This window comes from Argopecten irradians, chromosome 12 (assembly GCF_041381155.1).
Source record: "Argopecten irradians isolate NY chromosome 12, Ai_NY, whole genome shotgun sequence".
In the NCBI taxonomy this organism is placed as follows: Eukaryota; Metazoa; Mollusca; class Bivalvia; order Pectinida; family Pectinidae; genus Argopecten; species Argopecten irradians.
In genome coordinates this window covers 17,535,004-17,553,622 of record NC_091145.1, presented here as the reverse complement: position 1 = coordinate 17,553,622, position 18,619 = coordinate 17,535,004, and the positions used below count along the sequence as shown (strand labels likewise).

Below are 18,619 nucleotides of genomic sequence, written 5' to 3'. Positions count from 1 at the left end.
ATAGCTGTTAATAGGACGGTAATTAATCAAACAAATAAACAAGCGTATGAAAGGAAACCTTACTAAATATTAAGGTTTGTTTGTTTGTTTGTTTGATTTATTAACGTCCTATTAACAGCTATGGTCATGTAAGGACGGCCTCCCATGTATGCGGTGTGTTGCGTGTATGTTGTGCGAGGTGAGTGTACTGGGAGACTGCGGTATGTTCGTGTTGTGTCTTCTTGTATAGTGGAACTCTTGCCCTTTTTATAGTGCTATATCACTGAAGCATGCCGCCGAAGACACCAAGCAACACACCCCACCCGGTCACATTATACTGACAACGGGCGAACCAGTCGTCCCACTCCCTGTATGCTGAACGCTAAGCAGGAGCAGAAACTACCACTTTTATAGACTTTGGTGTGTCTCGGCCAGGGGACAGAACCCAGAGCCTTCCTCACAGGGGCGAACGCTCAACTCAAGGCCAAAAGTGAGGCGGTGCCAAGGGAGGCATTAGGAAGGATAAAGTCGGTTAAGAAGAAGAGAAAAGATAAGATCCTAAATTTAGTCGCCTTTTACGATCATGCAATAGGGGCAGCAGGTACAATTCTAACGCCCTACCTGCAGGGCCAAAATATTAAGGTAAGTTTTTTTCCCAATTATAATGCTCAAAAACAGCTTTTGATGTTATAATAAGTAACGTAAATAAAGTGTCATCACGGATGGTAGTTTGGTGTCACGGGTGTCGTCACGGATGGTAGTTTGGTGTCACGGGAAATTGCAATTGAACAGTGAAAATCGCTTCGGAACTCACGTCGCAGATGTACACGGCAGTACTTTTAGCAGGTTGAGTACAATACATTCTTTTGTCAGCTGGTGCCTCTGTGCTCTCAAAGCCACCTTGCTAGTTCAAGTTGCTTTTCTTGTTTTTTTTCGTGCCTAATGGAAACATATTGTAACGATTTCCGCCTCCGGTCCTTTTGTAGGGTCCCTTCGTCAGTATAACGAATGTGGTAGTCGCAGACTATCTGGAATGTCACGTACAAATAATCCTGGCGTCTCCGGAGTACAGCTGTCTTTTGGACGATGGGTTTCTCAGTTAGATTATAGTCTGAGTAGTAGTCATTATTATAATATCAATGAATAACAAAGGCCCGTTTTTAGCTCGCCTATTCGAAGAATGGGGGAGCCAATGTTGTCACCCCGGCGTCGGCGTCCCATTTCACGTTGAAGTTTTTGAGCAAGTTTCTATTTATTAAATGTTTATGATTTGAATACTTGAACATCAACTTCTTCTGAATAGGCGAGCTTTGCTGTTCTCCAACAGCTCTTGTTAAGTATAAATGCTATTATTAAGAAATCATCAGAGTTAACTTACAATATGCAATAGAATAGCAACCTCATGAAATAGGTGAAGTTCAAAGAACAACTTTAACTGGCAAATAATTTAAGAGTTCGAACCTCAATCCATCCACAGATAAATTCACAATAAATATAAAGTAACAGAAAGTTTAGAAACTCTCACTAGGAATAATAAATAATATAAGTAATTGATCATTTAAGGATGTATGAAAGTCAGAGGTCAAAATTTTGGAATATTTAACTTTTGCTCTACCATGGTTATTCAGAGAGAGGAGATGATGCCCGATTCAATTCTGGAAAGAAAACAATATGTTGCTGTGCTTGTTTTTGCTCTAGAGCACTTTGAAAATGGCATGTAATGTGATACCACCTTCAAATCTGAATCCCTTGAAAAACACATGTTTAATGACAATGTTAAAAAAAAAATAAAAAAATAATAAAATCACATATAACATTGGTTTTACTGTCATAACTTTCATACTTTTACAAAATAAAAACAAGAAATATTAGCATTCATTATCTAATATATCATAATTTTAGCCTTTCACTCCATCCTCATTTAAACTAGAGATTTCACTTCCATGCCTGCAAAATCTAGACTAAATCATAAAAAAAAAAATATTTATAATATTTAACTTTTTCTTAAACTCTGTCAAATTAAACAATTAACCTTCAACAATCAAAATTTGAAAAAATAATGATAGGTCGCTGATGAAAATTTTGAGATATTCCAACATTAATTTACCTACCCCCCACCCTACCCCCATTTCAAATCCATTTTTTCACCCAGTTTCTTCATTTTTGCATATCTATTTTCATATAAGGAATAAAGAAAGGGTTCAAAATTGTTGTTAAAATGCTATGAACAATAAAAAATAATTGATTTTAAAATTACTGTATGAACAAATCAGCTATTCAAGTGTTTTCTTCGCATTGTTCAAGTTTGAGAGTTATCTCCCTTGTTCTCTTATTTCCCATAGTGAAAGCAAAGTAGTCTTACATTAATTTTTAAACATCAAAATAAATGGTCAAACAACTGACGTTCGTACCTAACAAGTTTTGTCTGCTTATTCTATTTATACAAGATCAATTTTATAACAATACATCCAATCAATAATGTCACAACAGAACATGGTGTAAGCTATATATTACCTAGTAGGTTACAAAATGAACAGTACTGTATATTGTCTTTAGAAAATGGCTTGATAGGCTGATTCATCGTTTACAAGAAAAAATTCTTTCATGTCCCACTGAAATTAATAAAAGTGACATCAATGCTTAAAACTATAATATAATACTATACCATTACTATATACATGTATATATACTGCTGGTTACAAATTCGAGCCAGGTCCCTGGGACTACATATACATGCATTAGAATGCTAAAGACTAAGAAAGCTAGAAGTTGGAACAAAGATCAAACACCAGCTACATGTAGCAACAATTGTAGTTGCTCAACAACAATACAAGGTCAGTAATGTGTCAAAGATATGATACAGATCTAACACTGCAGATAAAAGTTGTAAACATCAAACTTTTACATTTCACTCACACAAATTTGCAATTGTGAAAAGTAATCCCCGACAGTGCTAACAATTTTAGATGACTTTGTCACTCTTACACCTTTCATACCACACTTCTCTCCAAACACTTTCCTTATGCCATCAACTCCATTTCTTCTGTACGCTAATGCCAGGCAACTACAATTCAAACCACTGCCTGCTACTTTCCTTGCCATAGATTCACTCAAGATCTTTCTGTCTATCAAGGGTTGTAAAGAAGGCAGGTTTGCCCGCACTCTTTTAGAATATCTGTGCATCTCTTTCACATATTCTGTAGAGAAGGTAGCATTTTCATAGGCACTATCAAAAACATTTAGTTTGCTCTCTAAAACAAGAGTTTGCAGTGAAAGCACATCTGCTAATGCATCATGTGCATTGTAGTCTGAACTTCCAGTGACATGTTTCACAAGATTTGGCTGGGAGTAAGACTTTAATCCAGGCATCCCCGTCCTAAAGAGTATTTTCGTGTCCAGGAACCCTGATACACAGCCCAGAAACTCTTCTTGTTTACCCACAGACTCCAAAGCATTCATTAGGAGGGGACAGTCAAATGTCTTGATATTGTGTCCAACAAGGTACAATGGAGGTGGATATTGCTTCAAGAAGGCTATAAGATCTTCTAAAGCTTTGGACACTGATACAGAATCAATAAGATGACCTCCTTTAAACAACTTTCCATTCCTACATGTCAAACCAGTGACTGAGGAGGCAGCAGGGGATATAGCTGTACCTGGAGTTACGTATGTGCTAAATTTATCATCTTCGCACACTGCTGCCACTTGCGTGATATGGGAAGTTCTAGCTGTAAAAGATATCGGGAAACATTACTTGCAATTGCTTAATAATAAAAAAATTGTTCATTGGATGTGTATCGGATTTCTTGTTAGTGGCTAAAATAAAAACTCATTTTTGAAGGGAATATACATGTACTGTAATCTCTATATTTGATGCACTGGAGATTGTCACAATATATGAGGGGCAAACAAACTCTATTATGGTAAATAAAAAACCTTGCCTCCTCAGATATTGTGCCAAACTCCTGCGATTAAAAAGATTATTCCTGCAAAATTTCTGAGAGATCTTATTTAGACTGAGCAAAGTTAACCAAGTGCATCAATGGATAGCTAGATGAATTGGAGGATGAGCCGATACTAGTGAGAGTATGAATATGGAACAAGCTAATAGTAAGTGTTGCAAGCAACAGATATCCCTTGTCGTCGATTACATTTTCTAATCTATAGATGGCAAGTTATTATTTTTACCAGATAACACATAAAAAAATCCCAAGCTGCATCACCACCTATGTGACCACCAAGTTATCGTCTGTAAAGTAAAATTTGTGAAATGAAAACACATCCTGACATACAGATGGAGAAATGGCCGGATAGACAGATTGATGGGGACAAAAATTATAGTCCATCTTGTTTCACCGGCAGAGGACTAATAACGGAATATATATCTGCTATAGAAACTTACCTAACCCTGTACTTTCCAGGTCAAAGTAAACTTGTTTGGACTTTTGTGGTATTGGCGAGGTATTGAGACTAGGCAAAGGTTCTGGATTAGGAATTTCCTGAATGGAATCAACTGGTATGTCCGTTGTATCTATACAAGAGGAATATGAGGTACCTTCTCTAATCTCTTTTGTTGTATTGGCCTGGATCCTGTTAAAAATGAAAACAAAATACCAACATATATAATAAAGTAAAATTGCACAACCAGTTACTTCATGTCAAAGTGACTGCCATTATAAGGAGAATTGTAGTAATCTGATGAAGTTTCACCATCATTTTAGTAATTACCTTGACATTAAATTTACATAATAATTTCCCATTTTAAACTTCTTTACAGAGTTAAGTAAAATGTAAAGAATCATTAAACTAAATCCATTTATGAAATTCAAATACAATAATTCAAATATCTATAAGCTCTATTCCATTTTCAAATGCAGAATTATTTTGTATTATAAAATATATCATACCTTCTTGCATGCAACTCTAGGCGTCGTATTTTGGCTTTTCTTGTGATGCTACATGCCTTACGTTTTCGTGCTTGAAGATCCCGCAGACAGGCAAGTTTAAAAGTGTGTCCACCAGGTGACAATCCAACTTGTCTATGTGTCTGTGATTACAAATTACATACAAGAACTGTAATATTTCACGAATCTATTCATTTCAGACACACATACATGAAGATAAGCTAATCACTAATGTTCAGTTTTTTACCTGGTAGTCATTTTTAATTAGGATATCACTCGCAGGAATTCTGAGGCCATATTTCTCCACTGATCACAGAATTTTCAATCAAATTATCTGCTAAATAAAATGCCTAAAAAAAATAAATGTTGTTTGATTGTTTTTGTAAAATATATTCACCAACAGAATTAAGCGATACAATTAGGGGCCATGGAAATTAAAGGAATTAAATTTACTCACATTGGTTACATAGGAATGTCCAATATTCTTGTGTGCCACACTAGCTGCAACTCTGTGATTAAGACTGGCTGTTCCACTATAGAAATGTGCTTTAGGTGCCTTCGATGCCACTGTTTTATTGAAGGACTCGTTTCCCTGAGTGCTTCCCAATGTGTAGATAGTTTGTCACTTTGATGTTTCAGTGTATCAAATAGTGCAGTCAAAGATGATTGCAATCCCTGGTCTTTCAACTGTTGGCCATAAGGCAAAGCTCTGTACTTTTTGTTTGGGTTTTCTCTATGGGAGCACCAGTTCGGGTCACATTCAGAATGATTTCCAAACACATGTTTAATTATGACATCAAAGCCTTTGCTAATTCCCTTGGAATTTCCCTGATTCTGGCTGAGCATGTAATTAATACACTTTTGTATGTATTTAATCACTTTACTTGTCAGTGATTTATGCTTAACCTGAAGTTTGTACAGTTGTGAAGTAATGTTTTTCCTGACATGATTACAGTCTGATTTCTTGGTGAAATCAGTTTGAAGTGATTTGTTTAACCGCTGAAAGGTTGTAGTGTCATCATCAGCTATTATAGTAGATATCTCATGTCCTGCCTTGTGATGTTTAGTAACCATCTCTATCACCATGTCAGATTCCATAGACTTACTACTGCCATCCCAGTTACATCGACAATCGTGGGATTTCGAGACTTGGCCCTGTTTGCTTGAAACATCACACATCTTGCAAAACTTGCTGCGTACGCTGTATCCGACTACTTTGCCAGTTTGTGCACCAATCATAGAACAGTGACCTGAAATATAAGATATATCTGATATATATAATGTAATCAAACATGTGATCATTATGACATCACTAATGCTTACGTGGACACTTATAATTAAGCATTGAGCGTCTTTCCAGTTGGCATTCATAGGCAATATAAATGCACAGAGGGAAATTCTATGGTGCACGCTAGCACTTCATGTTGAATTTGCCTCTGTCCAGTTAGCATTCATTTTGGCTATGAATGCCAACTGAAAGACGCTCAATGCTTATATTTACATTTAATAACAATTTTAGGAGATTTTTCATCAATTTATAACGAATAAAGAATTTATTGTCGTCGAATACAGGACAGCCATTTTAACAGTCATCTCCTGTGATTGCTGACACGACATTTGTAAAGTCAAAATAAGCAGATAGGAGTTTATAGACTGATGGATGCCAACTGTGCTTGGTTAGGTTACATAATGGAAATATCTACCGTTACATACAGATCTGGTATCTATAATGTATATATACAGACCATATAATGTTTAATGTTTAAATAAACCGCTTCATTGTAATTAAACCACTTTATGCTTTATTTGGGGTACACTCAGCTTTGTTTGGTATATTTCAATAATTTAACATAAACAAGCTATCCTTGAGGGATCTTGGCACCCACCAAAGAACTTTAAATATCAAAATCTAAGATGGCTGCCTTTCGGCCATCTTGTTGATAGATCAGTCCCAAAATGCCACATGCCAAACTTAAGGTCCTAGGGAAACCTACATATGAAATCTGAGACAGATCCCTTCAGATTTTCTGAGAAATAACAGTAATAAGAATTGTTAATGGACAGAAGGACGTACGAACAAAAGGATGAGTTTAATCAGTGGTCTGGCTTCTTCTAAATTGATACACACACAAATGCTTAAAACTTAAAATGCATATAATTACAAACCGGATAAACTGTCAAAGGATCTACCACTTCCTCTCTTTTGCCACGCTCCATCCACACTGACTGTAAGCCTTCCATCACCACTGTTTTCCCTGTAAGACAAATCATACATGATTGTTCAATTTATAGTTACCTAGCTCATTAGTATGCCCATTTTTCTTATACAATGTACAGTGTACCTACGAGAGTATATATATATACTACTAGTTTGTCCCAAGCAATATATGTATACACTCATGTCATCTGAAGTTGTATTACATGGCTGTGTCAACAAAATTACTATTTTCTTAACAAAATTTTATTTTCAGAAACAAAACTAGACAAATCATTTAATGGGAAATTTATCTTCCTGAAGGGTAAATATTTGCTTTATTTGATTGCGAGCAATGTTATTTATCAGCCCCAAGATTAACATGTACAGTAGACCCTGATATCAAGCGCAATGATCAACTTACTAATAATACTAATAGTTGAACAAATTGCTTATACAGGCAGGAAAAGATATTGTTATTTCAACATACTCAGTCAATCTGATCTCTTCAGCGATAGAATTTTCTATGGAATCCTCTGCCACAAGCTCAATTACTGGTCCAATTTCTTTTTGACGGGATCTTAACGTTGGTTCACTAACGGGTGGTATGTTGAGTGACGTAAGAATACTATTAATCTGTCTTCCTCCTACACCAGCATTAATCATTGCTGAAAAAGAAAATAGTTATTATTATAGTTCTGTGTGTAGTTCATAATCTTTGCATTGTAATACAAGATTATGAACATGCGTTCATCAAAAAGTATTTCTAAAATCAATGGTCAAACAATGTTAAAATAACCAATAACCAAAAAATTCCTCACCTTGGGTATTTTTCAGCAGCCAGATTTATAACAAATTAAATCGTGCAATAAAGTGAAAACAATCATTTATCTGCAGATCGCATTCAGTTGGGAAAATTAACAGTGCACATATGTGGAAAGACTTTTTATCAGACACAGACATACAATTATGTAAAAATCATACACTGTACATGCATAAAGATATATCAGGCCAAAAAAAAAATGTCTGTTTAGGGTTACATTGGCAAAAAAATTGGGTCGGGAGGATTTTTTTTAGTGTCTTACACTCTAAAATAATGGCCGCAACCGGAATTTGAGATACAGACATGTATTTTTTTTTTGCCTGATCTACATGTATACATGTACCAGATGTACATGCATGCACATGTAGAATCCATACATGCATGTACAGTATTGCGCATATTGTATTGTACATATTCTCTCGATACATGTATACAGACATATGCTTGTACAGTATTTTATATACAAATTGTTTAGTATATGTATACATTCGGTGTATTATAATACCTGATGCAAGTTTTGTGTTAGCATCCCAGATCCTTCCATGTTGTTTTCCTGTCGGGATATTGTTCATGAATTGACATGAGGTGCATTGTACCTGTTGGATATGAAAACAAAATATGAAGAAAAAATATTATACCTTTTTTACTTGAAATAGTATCCTCATCAACCGCTAAAAGTTTGATTTTAACTTTTACATTTTTGTACATTTACAGCTGTACATTTTTTTTGGCAGTTCTGCATCATGGGTCATTTTATAAAATTTTCAATGATAAAATACAGATGTAGTACATCTAGTATTCCCAGTATAGAAATATTATGAGGGGGATTCGACTGAAATCTTAACTAATTTTTACTGTGGAAGCGGAAATTATAGTATACGACCCGTATATGTTTACTCTGTAACATTGTGCCTACCTTCAGTATAGCAGATAGGCCATACGTGTTAATGGAGGTGGTATTCAATAGATGAAGTGGCTGATGACACTTCTTGCATGCTGACAAGCCATCGGCCAAAACCCCTAGCTCGACAACTCGTCTCCCATGTCTCCAACTGGATATTTCTTCTTGACCATCCCCACCTGCTACACGTACAGCGTACGAGTGGTCAGTGATCACTGGTGAAGACGATTTGTGATCGTCGTCTGCTCCGGCCCCGGGTTCCTTATAAAAACGTAATTTGGCACCCTCGCTAACACTACGCAGCCTTTTCAATTGTTTCTGAGTTTTAAAGCCAGACTTCAATCTTATCTTACCCATGCATGAGTGTATGGCGGTCAATGTTTACAAAATATCAGCGAGCGTTCTTGATCTCTCTCGGCCTGTGTTTACATTGCTTGACAGCTGCGCCGGTTTGCGGCATGTCGTAAAAGATGCCGAAAAATATTTAAATATAAATATATATAAAATATTACTTGTTTTCATCACATTTTCTAACCTAGAATTAAAATTTGTTGATAATAGTTTAAAAAATGTTTTTTATACTACCCTTTTTATTACGACCTCTCATATCCGGCACGGACAGACTTACGACAGATATTGACTTTACAACATCCTTAAATCCAGCGCGAAATTGAGCGTGAACCTTTGTGACGTCATAATAACGTAACTCACTGTTACTCGCAATTCCTCGGAAGTTTTCTACAAAACTAGACAACAACAGTGAGGTGTTCCTAAAGCCGTGCAATATAACATCTCGAACCGTGCAATATTAACGTTTCCATGGAAGCGTGCAATATAACTTCGAACCGTGCAATATAACAAGGTTTTATTGAACGGTCGGTGTAATAGTTAAAAATATTATATTTCTTCATATATAGATTGGTATAAACAAATTATGTAATAAAACAATATAACTAATACTGGCTTATAGATAGACAATTAAAAATAAGTCTTAAGGCAAAACGAATCGTGATGCAGATCCAATAAATAACATGTAGAATCTATGTATATATTACTAGTGATAACACCAAGTAATAACCATTACGTACATTTCGATTCAATATGACTATAGTTGGGGTGAACCCGGTGCCGATCGAACGACTACTGGCTGCCCAGCGCATCAAACCCGGTATTTATACCCAAAGCTGTAATTGACAGCCACGCAGCTGTCAGTGACAACCCAGTGACAGCACGAAGCTGTCATTTGGCAGTTGCTGGCAACCGGAAGCTGTCATCGTAACCAAGTTACGCCAAGAAACTAAAAATCCTTACTACTATAAATACAGTTCTAAATGAAATACTAAAATCATTAACTTATTAGTTTTTACAATAACTGTAACATATTTCCAACTCAATAATGTTCCGGAAATCATACAAAATCTAGAAGAGCCGGATACGACTCCAAATTTACTAGTTTGGCTCAAACGCCGGTCGACCTTCACCTCGTCATAGTTGACGATAATGGCCTTGCAGGTAGGGCGTAAGAACTGTACCTGCTGCCCCTATTGCATGATCGTAAAAGGCGACTAAATTTAGGATCTTATCTTTTCTCTTCTTCCTAACTGACTTTATCCTTCCTAATGCCTCCCTTGGCACCGCCTCACTTTTGGCCTTGAGTTGAGCGTTCGCCCCTGTGAGGAAGGCTCTAGGTTCTGTCCCCTGGCCGAGACACACCAAAGTCTATATGCTTCAGTGATATAGCACTATAAAAAGGGCAACAGTTCCACTATACAAGACACAACATGAATATACCGCAGTCTCCCAAAAACACGCACCCCGCACAACATACATGCAACACACCGCATACATGGGAGGCCGTCCTTACATGACCATAGCTGTTAATAGGACGTAAATTAATCAAACAAACATGCCCTGCAGGTAGGGCGTTAGAAATGTACCTGCTGCCCCTATTGCATGATCGTAAAAGGCGACTAAATTTAGGATCTTATCTTTTCTCTTCTTCCTAACTGACTTTATGTTTCCTAATGCCTCCCTTGGCACCGCCTCACTTTTGGCCTCGAGTTGAGCGTTCGCCCTTGTGAGGAAGGCTCTGGGTTTTGTCCCCTGGCCGAGACACACCAAAGTCTATAAAAGTGGAAGTTACTGCTCCTGCTTAGCGCTCAGCATACAGGGAGTGGGACGACTGGTTCGTCCGTTGTCAGTATAATGTAACCGGATGGGGTGTGTTGCTTGGTGTCTTCGGGCGGCATGCTTCATTGAAATAGCACTATAAAAAGGGCAACAGTTCCACTATACAAGAAGACACAACACGAACATACCGCAGTCTCCCAGTACACTCACCTCGCACAACATACACGCAACACAACGCATACATTGGAGGCCGTCCTTACATGACCATAGCTGTTAATAGGACGTTAATAAATCAAACAAACAAACAAACAAAAAAATCAAACAAACAAAAACCAAAGTCTATAAAAGTGGTAGTTTCTGCTCCTGCTTAGCGCTCAACATACAGGGAGTGGGACTACTGATTCGCCCGTTGTCAGTATAATGTGACCGGGTGGGGTGTGTTGCTTGGTGTCTTCGGCGGCATGCTTCAGTGATATAGCACTATAAAAAGGGCAAAAGTTCCACTATACAAGAAGACACAACATGAATATACCGCAGTCTCCTAAGGCACGCACCTCGCACAACATACACGTAACACACCGCATACATGAGAGGCCGTCCTTACATGACCATAGCTGTAAATAGGACGTTAATTAATCAAACAAAAGTTGACGATAACAACACATTCAACTAAGCATAGGACGAAATAAGCTTCGTACCTATCGAAATAAAACTGTAAGTACATCGATTACTGTTCCGCTTATACTTATAACATAAAAAGCATACATAATATGTAGTGTGGATCTTATAACATATCGTTATAGGACTAAAACTTGTGTTTGAATTTTCAAGCTATCAGCTGATCTTTACAGCTATAAAATTGAACGTACACAAATAACAAGATTTCAACCAAACTTCATCAAGTAGTATGATGTTCATACCTCTGTAAATGCCTTCTTTCCGCAATGGCCCTGCAGGTAGGGCGTTAGAATTGTACCTGCTGCCCCTATTACATGATCGTAAAAGGCGACTAAATTTAGGATCTTATCTTTTCTCTTCTTCCTAACTGACTTTATCTTTCCTAATGCCTCCCTTGGCACCGCCTCACTTTTGGCCTTGAGTTGAGCGTTCGCCCCTGTGAGGAAGGCTCTGGGTTCTGTCCCCTGGCCGAGACATACCAAAGTCTATAAAAGTGGTAGTTTCTGCTCCTGCTTAGCGTTCAGCATACAGGGAGTGGGACGACTGGTTCGCCCGTTGTCAGTATAATGTGACCGGGTGGGGTGTGTTGCTTGGTGTCTTCGGCGGCATGCTTCATGAAATAGCACTATAAAAAGGGCAACAGTTCCACTATACAAGAAGACACAACACGAACATACCGCAGTCTCCCAGTACACTCACCTCGCACAACATACACGCAACACAACGCATACATTGGAGGCCGTCCTTACATGACCATAGCTGTTAATAGGACGTTAATAAATCAAACAAACAAACAAACAAAAAAATCAAACAAACAAAAACCAAAGTCTATAAAAGTGGTAGTTTCTGCTCCTGCTTAGCGCTCAACATACAGGGAGTGGGACTACTGATTCGCCCGTTGTCAGTATAATGTGACCGGGTGGGGTGTGTTGCTTGGTGTCTTCGGCGGCATGCTTCAGTGATATAGCACTATAAAAAGGGCAAAAGTTCCACTATACAAGAAGACACAACATGAATATACCGCAGTCTCCTAAGGCACGCACCTCGCACAACATACACGTAACACACCGCATACATGAGAGGCCGTCCTTACATGACCATAGCTGTAAATAGGACGTTAATTAATCAAACAAAAGTTGACGATAACAACACATTCAACTAAGCATAGGACGAAATAAGCTTCGTACCTATCGAAATAAACTGTAAGTACATCGATTACTGTTCCGCTTATACTTATAACATAAAAAGCATACATAATATGTAGTGTGGATCTTATAACATATCGTTATAGGACTAAAACTTGTGTTTGAATTTTCAAGCTATCAGCTGATCTTTACAGCTATAAAATTGAACGTACACAAATAACAAGATTTCAACCAAACTTCATCAAGTAGTATGATGTTCATACCTCTGTAAATGCCTTCTTTCCGCAATGGCCCTGCAGGTAGGGCGTTAGAATTGTACCTGCTGCCCCTATTACATGATCGTAAAAGGCGACTAAATTTAGGATCTTATCTTTTCTCTTCTTCCTAACTGACTTTATCTTTCCTAATGCCTCCCTTGGCACCGCCTCACTTTTGGCCTTGAGTTGAGCGTTTGCCCCTGTGAGGAAGGCTCTGGGTTTTGTCCCCTGGCCGAGACACACCAAAGTCTATAAAAGTGGAAGTTACTGCTCCTGCTTAGCGCTCAGCATACAGGGAGTGGGACGACTGGTTCGTCCGTTGTCAGTATAATGTAACCGGATGGGGTGTGTTGCTTGGTGTCTTCGGCGGCATGCTTCATTGAAATAGCACTATAAAAAGGGCAACAGTTCCACTATACAAGAAGACACAACACGAACATACCGCAGTCTCCCAGTACACTCACCTCGCACAACATACACGCAACACAACGCATACATTGGAGGCCGTCCTTACATGACCATAGCTGTTAATAGGACGTTAATAAATCAAACAAACAAACAAACAAAAAAATCAAACAAACAAAAACCAAAGTCTATAAAAGTGGTAGTTTCTGCTCCTGCTTAGCGCTCAACATACAGGGAGTGGGACTACTGATTCGCCCGTTGTCAGTATAATGTGACCGGGTGGGGTGTGTTGCTTGGTGTCTTCGGCGGCATGCTTCAGTGATATAGCACTATAAAAAGGGCAAAAGTTCCACTATACAAGAAGACACAACATGAATATACCGCAGTCTCCTAAGGCACGCACCTCGCACAACATACACGTAACACACCGCATACATGAGAGGCCGTCCTTACATGACCATAGCTGTAAATAGGACGTTAATTAATCAAACAAAAGTTGACGATAACAACACATTCAACTAAGCATAGGACGAAATAAGCTTCGTACCTATCGAAATAAACTGTAAGTACATCGATTACTGTTCCGCTTATACTTATAACATAAAAAGCATACATAATATGTAGTGTGGATCTTATAACATATCGTTATAGGACTAAAACTTGTGTTTGAATTTTCAAGCTATCAGCTGATCTTTACAGCTATAAAATTGAACGTACACAAATAACAAGATTTCAACCAAACTTCATCAAGTAGTATGATGTTCATACCTCTGTAAATGCCTTCTTTCCGCAATGGCCCTGCAGGTAGGGCGTTAGAATTGTACCTGCTGCCCCTATTACATGATCGTAAAAGGCGACTAAATTTAGGATCTTATCTTTTCTCTTCTTCCTAACTGACTTTATCTTTCCTAATGCCTCCCTTGGCACCGCCTCACTTTTGGCCTTGAGTTGAGCGTTCGCCCCTGTGAGGAAGGCTCTGGGTTCTGTCCCCTGGCCGAGACATACCAAAGTCTATAAAAGTGGTAGTTTCTGCTCCTGCTTAGCGTTCAGCATACAGGGAGTGGGACGACTGGTTCGCCCGTTGTCAGTATAATGTGACCGGGTGGGGTGTGTTGCTTGGTGTCTTCGGCGGCATGCTTCAGTGATATAGCACTAAAAAAAGGGCAACAGTTCCACTATACAAGAAGACACAACACGAACATACCGCAGTCTCCCAGTACACTCACCTCGCACAACATACACGCAACACACCGCATACACGGGAGGCCGTCCTTACATGACCATAGCTGTTAATAGGACGTTAATAAATCAAACAAACAAAATCTATAGCATTAACTCCAATTTCCGCTTTCTGAAAACCTTGTTTTTGTACACCACTTTTGATATTAAATTTCCAAATCATCTACACATTAGTTTTACACTTATTTTGATTTTGTTTCACAATATTTGAGAATTTCACCTAAATCCCATTAGCTTACTGAATGAAATTGCACATGGTATAAATAAATCCAAGATTGTCCCTAGAGAGGTCGAAACTTAATCAAGACGCTTTCAAACAAACGGCTAAATTGCAAGTCTAGTTTCATATGTCATTTCTTGAACACATCAGACATTGGACAGAAATGTCCTTTTAGCAATAAAAATCACTAAAGTCACTTTATTATATCACTTACTGAAATAAATTAATATAGGAAAGTAATATCCCTCCATCACTGTCGGTGGACATGGTTAAAGTGAATTTACAGATAGTTGTCCAAACCAAAAGCATGCTTCATGCATTCCGTTCACGAATGCTATTCATCACATATAACACAGGCAAAGGTAATTCTATGTTGCCATTGTCTATATTGGATTTGTCATGGTTGAATGCACATTGGTAGAGTTACCTGAGCTCATAGACAAAGACAAAAAACGCGCTTATATTAGAAATAAAAGTGTACTTTATTAACACAAAGACTTGCTATGTTTAAAGTTAGAGATAAGCCCCAAACTGTACAATATATTGGAGAAAGAACAGATCTCAGCTCTGACGGGCCTCGATACAGTTCTTTCTCCAACATATTGTACAGTTTTCGGCTTATCTCCATAACTTAATACAATAAACCAGCCCAAACCAAACCATACTTGTTATAGAACTACAATGTTCACAAACATTATGAAGAATGAAGCATGTTCTAAACATACTGGAACAAACACTTAATGTTATTTAGAATACTAAACTACAACCGTTGGGAAATCCCAGTTTCACAACACTTCCTCTTTGGACCATTTCGCCCCCGAAATGTATAAAGAACAAATTAAAGCATATAAAGTCTTCCCGAGAATCTACACACATACTTTAAAATCCACCCAACCATACACTATCTTGTTAGTTGCAAGTAATTATGTCATATACAGTTAATATTTACATATACATGCATTATGCTTTACAATTATATGTAATTTCAAATAGTTTACTTCTTCACAACTATCACTACACTTCTGATTGTTCACTTTCACAGGGAGTGGGACGACTGTTTTGCCCGTTGTCAGTATAATGTGACCGGGTGGGGTATGTTGCTTGGTGTCTTCGGCGGCATGCTTCAGTGATCTAGCACAATAAAAAGGGCAACAGTTCCAATCTCCAAGAAGACACAACACGTACATACCGCAGTCTCCCAAAACACGCACCTCGAACTTCACACACACTACAAACATAGGAAGCCATCCTTACATGACCCTGGCTGCTAATAGGACGTTGATTGATTTAAACAAACAATTAAATTAAGTATAGATTTTAAAAAAATGATGCTTTATCAGTTAATGACACCAAAGACCTACCTAGTTTCTCAATTGTTTGAGACAAAAGCTCAAAATGTTGCTTCATTACTGACTCGTTTGACATCCTGGTCCTACCACCATCAATAACTTGAGGAATTTCCATCGACAGTCGTGGATGTCGAGATGAAAACTCTCTTAACCATTTGTTTGATGGCCCTGATCCTAGCATTTGTCTCCCGGCCTTGGTTATAATGCCCCTAACAAATGTTTTTATAATCATTCTGATCAGAAACATGGACCGAGCCTGGCAGTAGATAATGTAATTAACTAAGTGCTCTTCTTGGCTCAGAATCAGAACTGTATACATGTATCATTTAAGTGATTCCTGTCTGCAGTATCGCCATTCGGTTTATTTTGTGGATTCTCTCAATTTGTCTTGAGAGGTACTCCTGGCTCGAAATCCTTGATAGTATTTTTGAGATCTTTGGTTTATTTCTTGTATTTTCCTGTGAAATGAGTGTCCTGTGGGTTGGGCGTAAGAACTATACCTACTGCCTCTTATTGGAAAAGCGACCGAATTTTTGACCTTATCTTTTCTTTCTTCCTAGCTTGCTTCTTCATAATGTCTTCAGTGATATAGCACTATAAAAAGGGCAAAAGTTCCACTATACAAGAAGACACAACATGAATATACCGCAGTCTCCCGAAGCACGCACCTCGCACAACATACACGCAACACACCGCATACATGGGAGGCCGTCCTTACATGACCATAGCTGTTTATAGGACGTTAATTAATCAAACAAAACAAAACAATCATAACGTCTCCCTTGACACCAACATTTGGCCTTCTGGTTAGCGCACGCCCCTCTAAGGAAGGTTTTGTATTATGTTCCCCAGGCCGATTCACACCATAGTCTATATTAGTGGTAGTTGCTGCTCCTGCTTGCTCAGCATAAAGGGAGTGAGACTGTTTCGCCCGTTGTAGATATCATGTGACCGGGTAAGGTGTGTTGCTTGGTGTCTTCAGCAGCATGTCAGATAGATAGAAGACAGGCCGATAACCATCTGTCAGAAAGTTTTCGTCCGTCGTACAGAGCTACATTATTGCAACTAGTATAAAATAAGCACGTGGCCAGATGCGTTGCTCGGTTCCTCCGACAGCATTGTTCACTTGAGTCTCCCACAACAAAACACACGCATACACGGGAGTGCCCTGAAGGTAGGGCGTAAGAATGGTACCTGCTGCACCTATTGCATGATCGTAAAAGGCGACTAAATTTAGTATCTTTTCTTTCTTTCTAGCTTATTTTCTCCCAACTGTTTCCCTTGACACCACCTCACTTTTGGCCTTTAGTTGAGCGCTGGCTCCTGTGAGATATGCTCTGAGTTCTGTCCCCTGGTCGAGGACACACCAAAGTCTATAAAAGTGGTAGTTTCTGCTCCTGCTTAGCGCCCAGCAGACTAGGAGTGGGCCGACTGATTAGCCCGTTGTCAGTATTGTTGCCCTTTTTATAGTGCTGTATCACTATCACTAATACGTATACATTTGCTACATGGAACCTCGCGCATTGCAAAGCATTGGAAAAATGAGAAATCGTCCATAGACGTTAAAAATCGGCATTAGAAATTACACTTTATTGTGTCAACCGATTGAGGAACCTGTAATTAAGCACTGGCTTAAGAAAGCCAAAATTTATTATCGGGCATGTGGCTGCTCGTGAGCAATAATTGAGGTGTATTCAGCATCACTTACTATATGTTTTGCTAGCTAGTTTTTACCTCATTCGAATCTACCCACCACCACCCCCCCACTCCCACCTCCACCCCCGGGAAAACGGTGTACATGTTTATCCGGGCTCTACAACAAGCATGTACATGTATCTAATAAGAATGAACCTATATGATTTTTAAACGGTAAAGTATATTTGTTTGTCTTAACAAACTTCCATAGAAACAATTCTAAAATCACATATTATATCAGAAACGTATATACATATATATATATATATATGTGTGTTTCTGATTATATGAAGATACTGCCCCCATTCTCATACAGCCGTGCAAACACAGAAGGCGACAATTCTGCCCTCTGGCCATCTATCGATTGTCACCTTGAGGCACTTGTATAGCTGGATACTGTGGCTTACCTGTATGTTTGACAAGTTATAATTATTGGACCGTGACGCAATATACGGTCAAGATAACTTGCGGGGTTGGGATCATAAACTTATTGGGTGTACCGGTAATTAAGAATCAAAACAAGCTGAATTGGGCACTTGAAGGCAGACTAGCCACCAATTAGTGGAGGACGTCATATAGTTTGAAGTGGATTTAATTCTGCATGATCTTTTAAAGACGTTCAGTTTTTAATAAAGAATATGTAATTAAGCTATTTTTACGTACAATACTTTTAGAAATTAAAATAGCAAGAAAAATATTA

At 38.3% G+C, this 18,619-nt stretch overlaps 1 protein-coding gene across 1 annotated transcript; it reads right to left on the bottom strand.

Annotated features, from left to right (window-relative positions):
• Positions 1 to 1,783: 1,783 nt before the first annotated feature.
• On the bottom strand, positions 1,784 to 9,459 carry LOC138335974 (uncharacterized). The gene is given in 9 exon segments (XM_069285203.1): positions 1,784 to 3,707; positions 4,382 to 4,569; positions 4,887 to 5,026; positions 5,341 to 5,493; positions 5,496 to 6,133; positions 7,050 to 7,138; positions 7,568 to 7,745; positions 8,406 to 8,496; positions 8,817 to 9,459. Coding segments are annotated over 9 exon segments (2,646 nt in total). The 5' UTR covers positions 9,159 to 9,459; the 3' UTR covers positions 1,784 to 2,880.
• Positions 9,460 to 18,619: the final 9,160 nt, after the last annotated feature.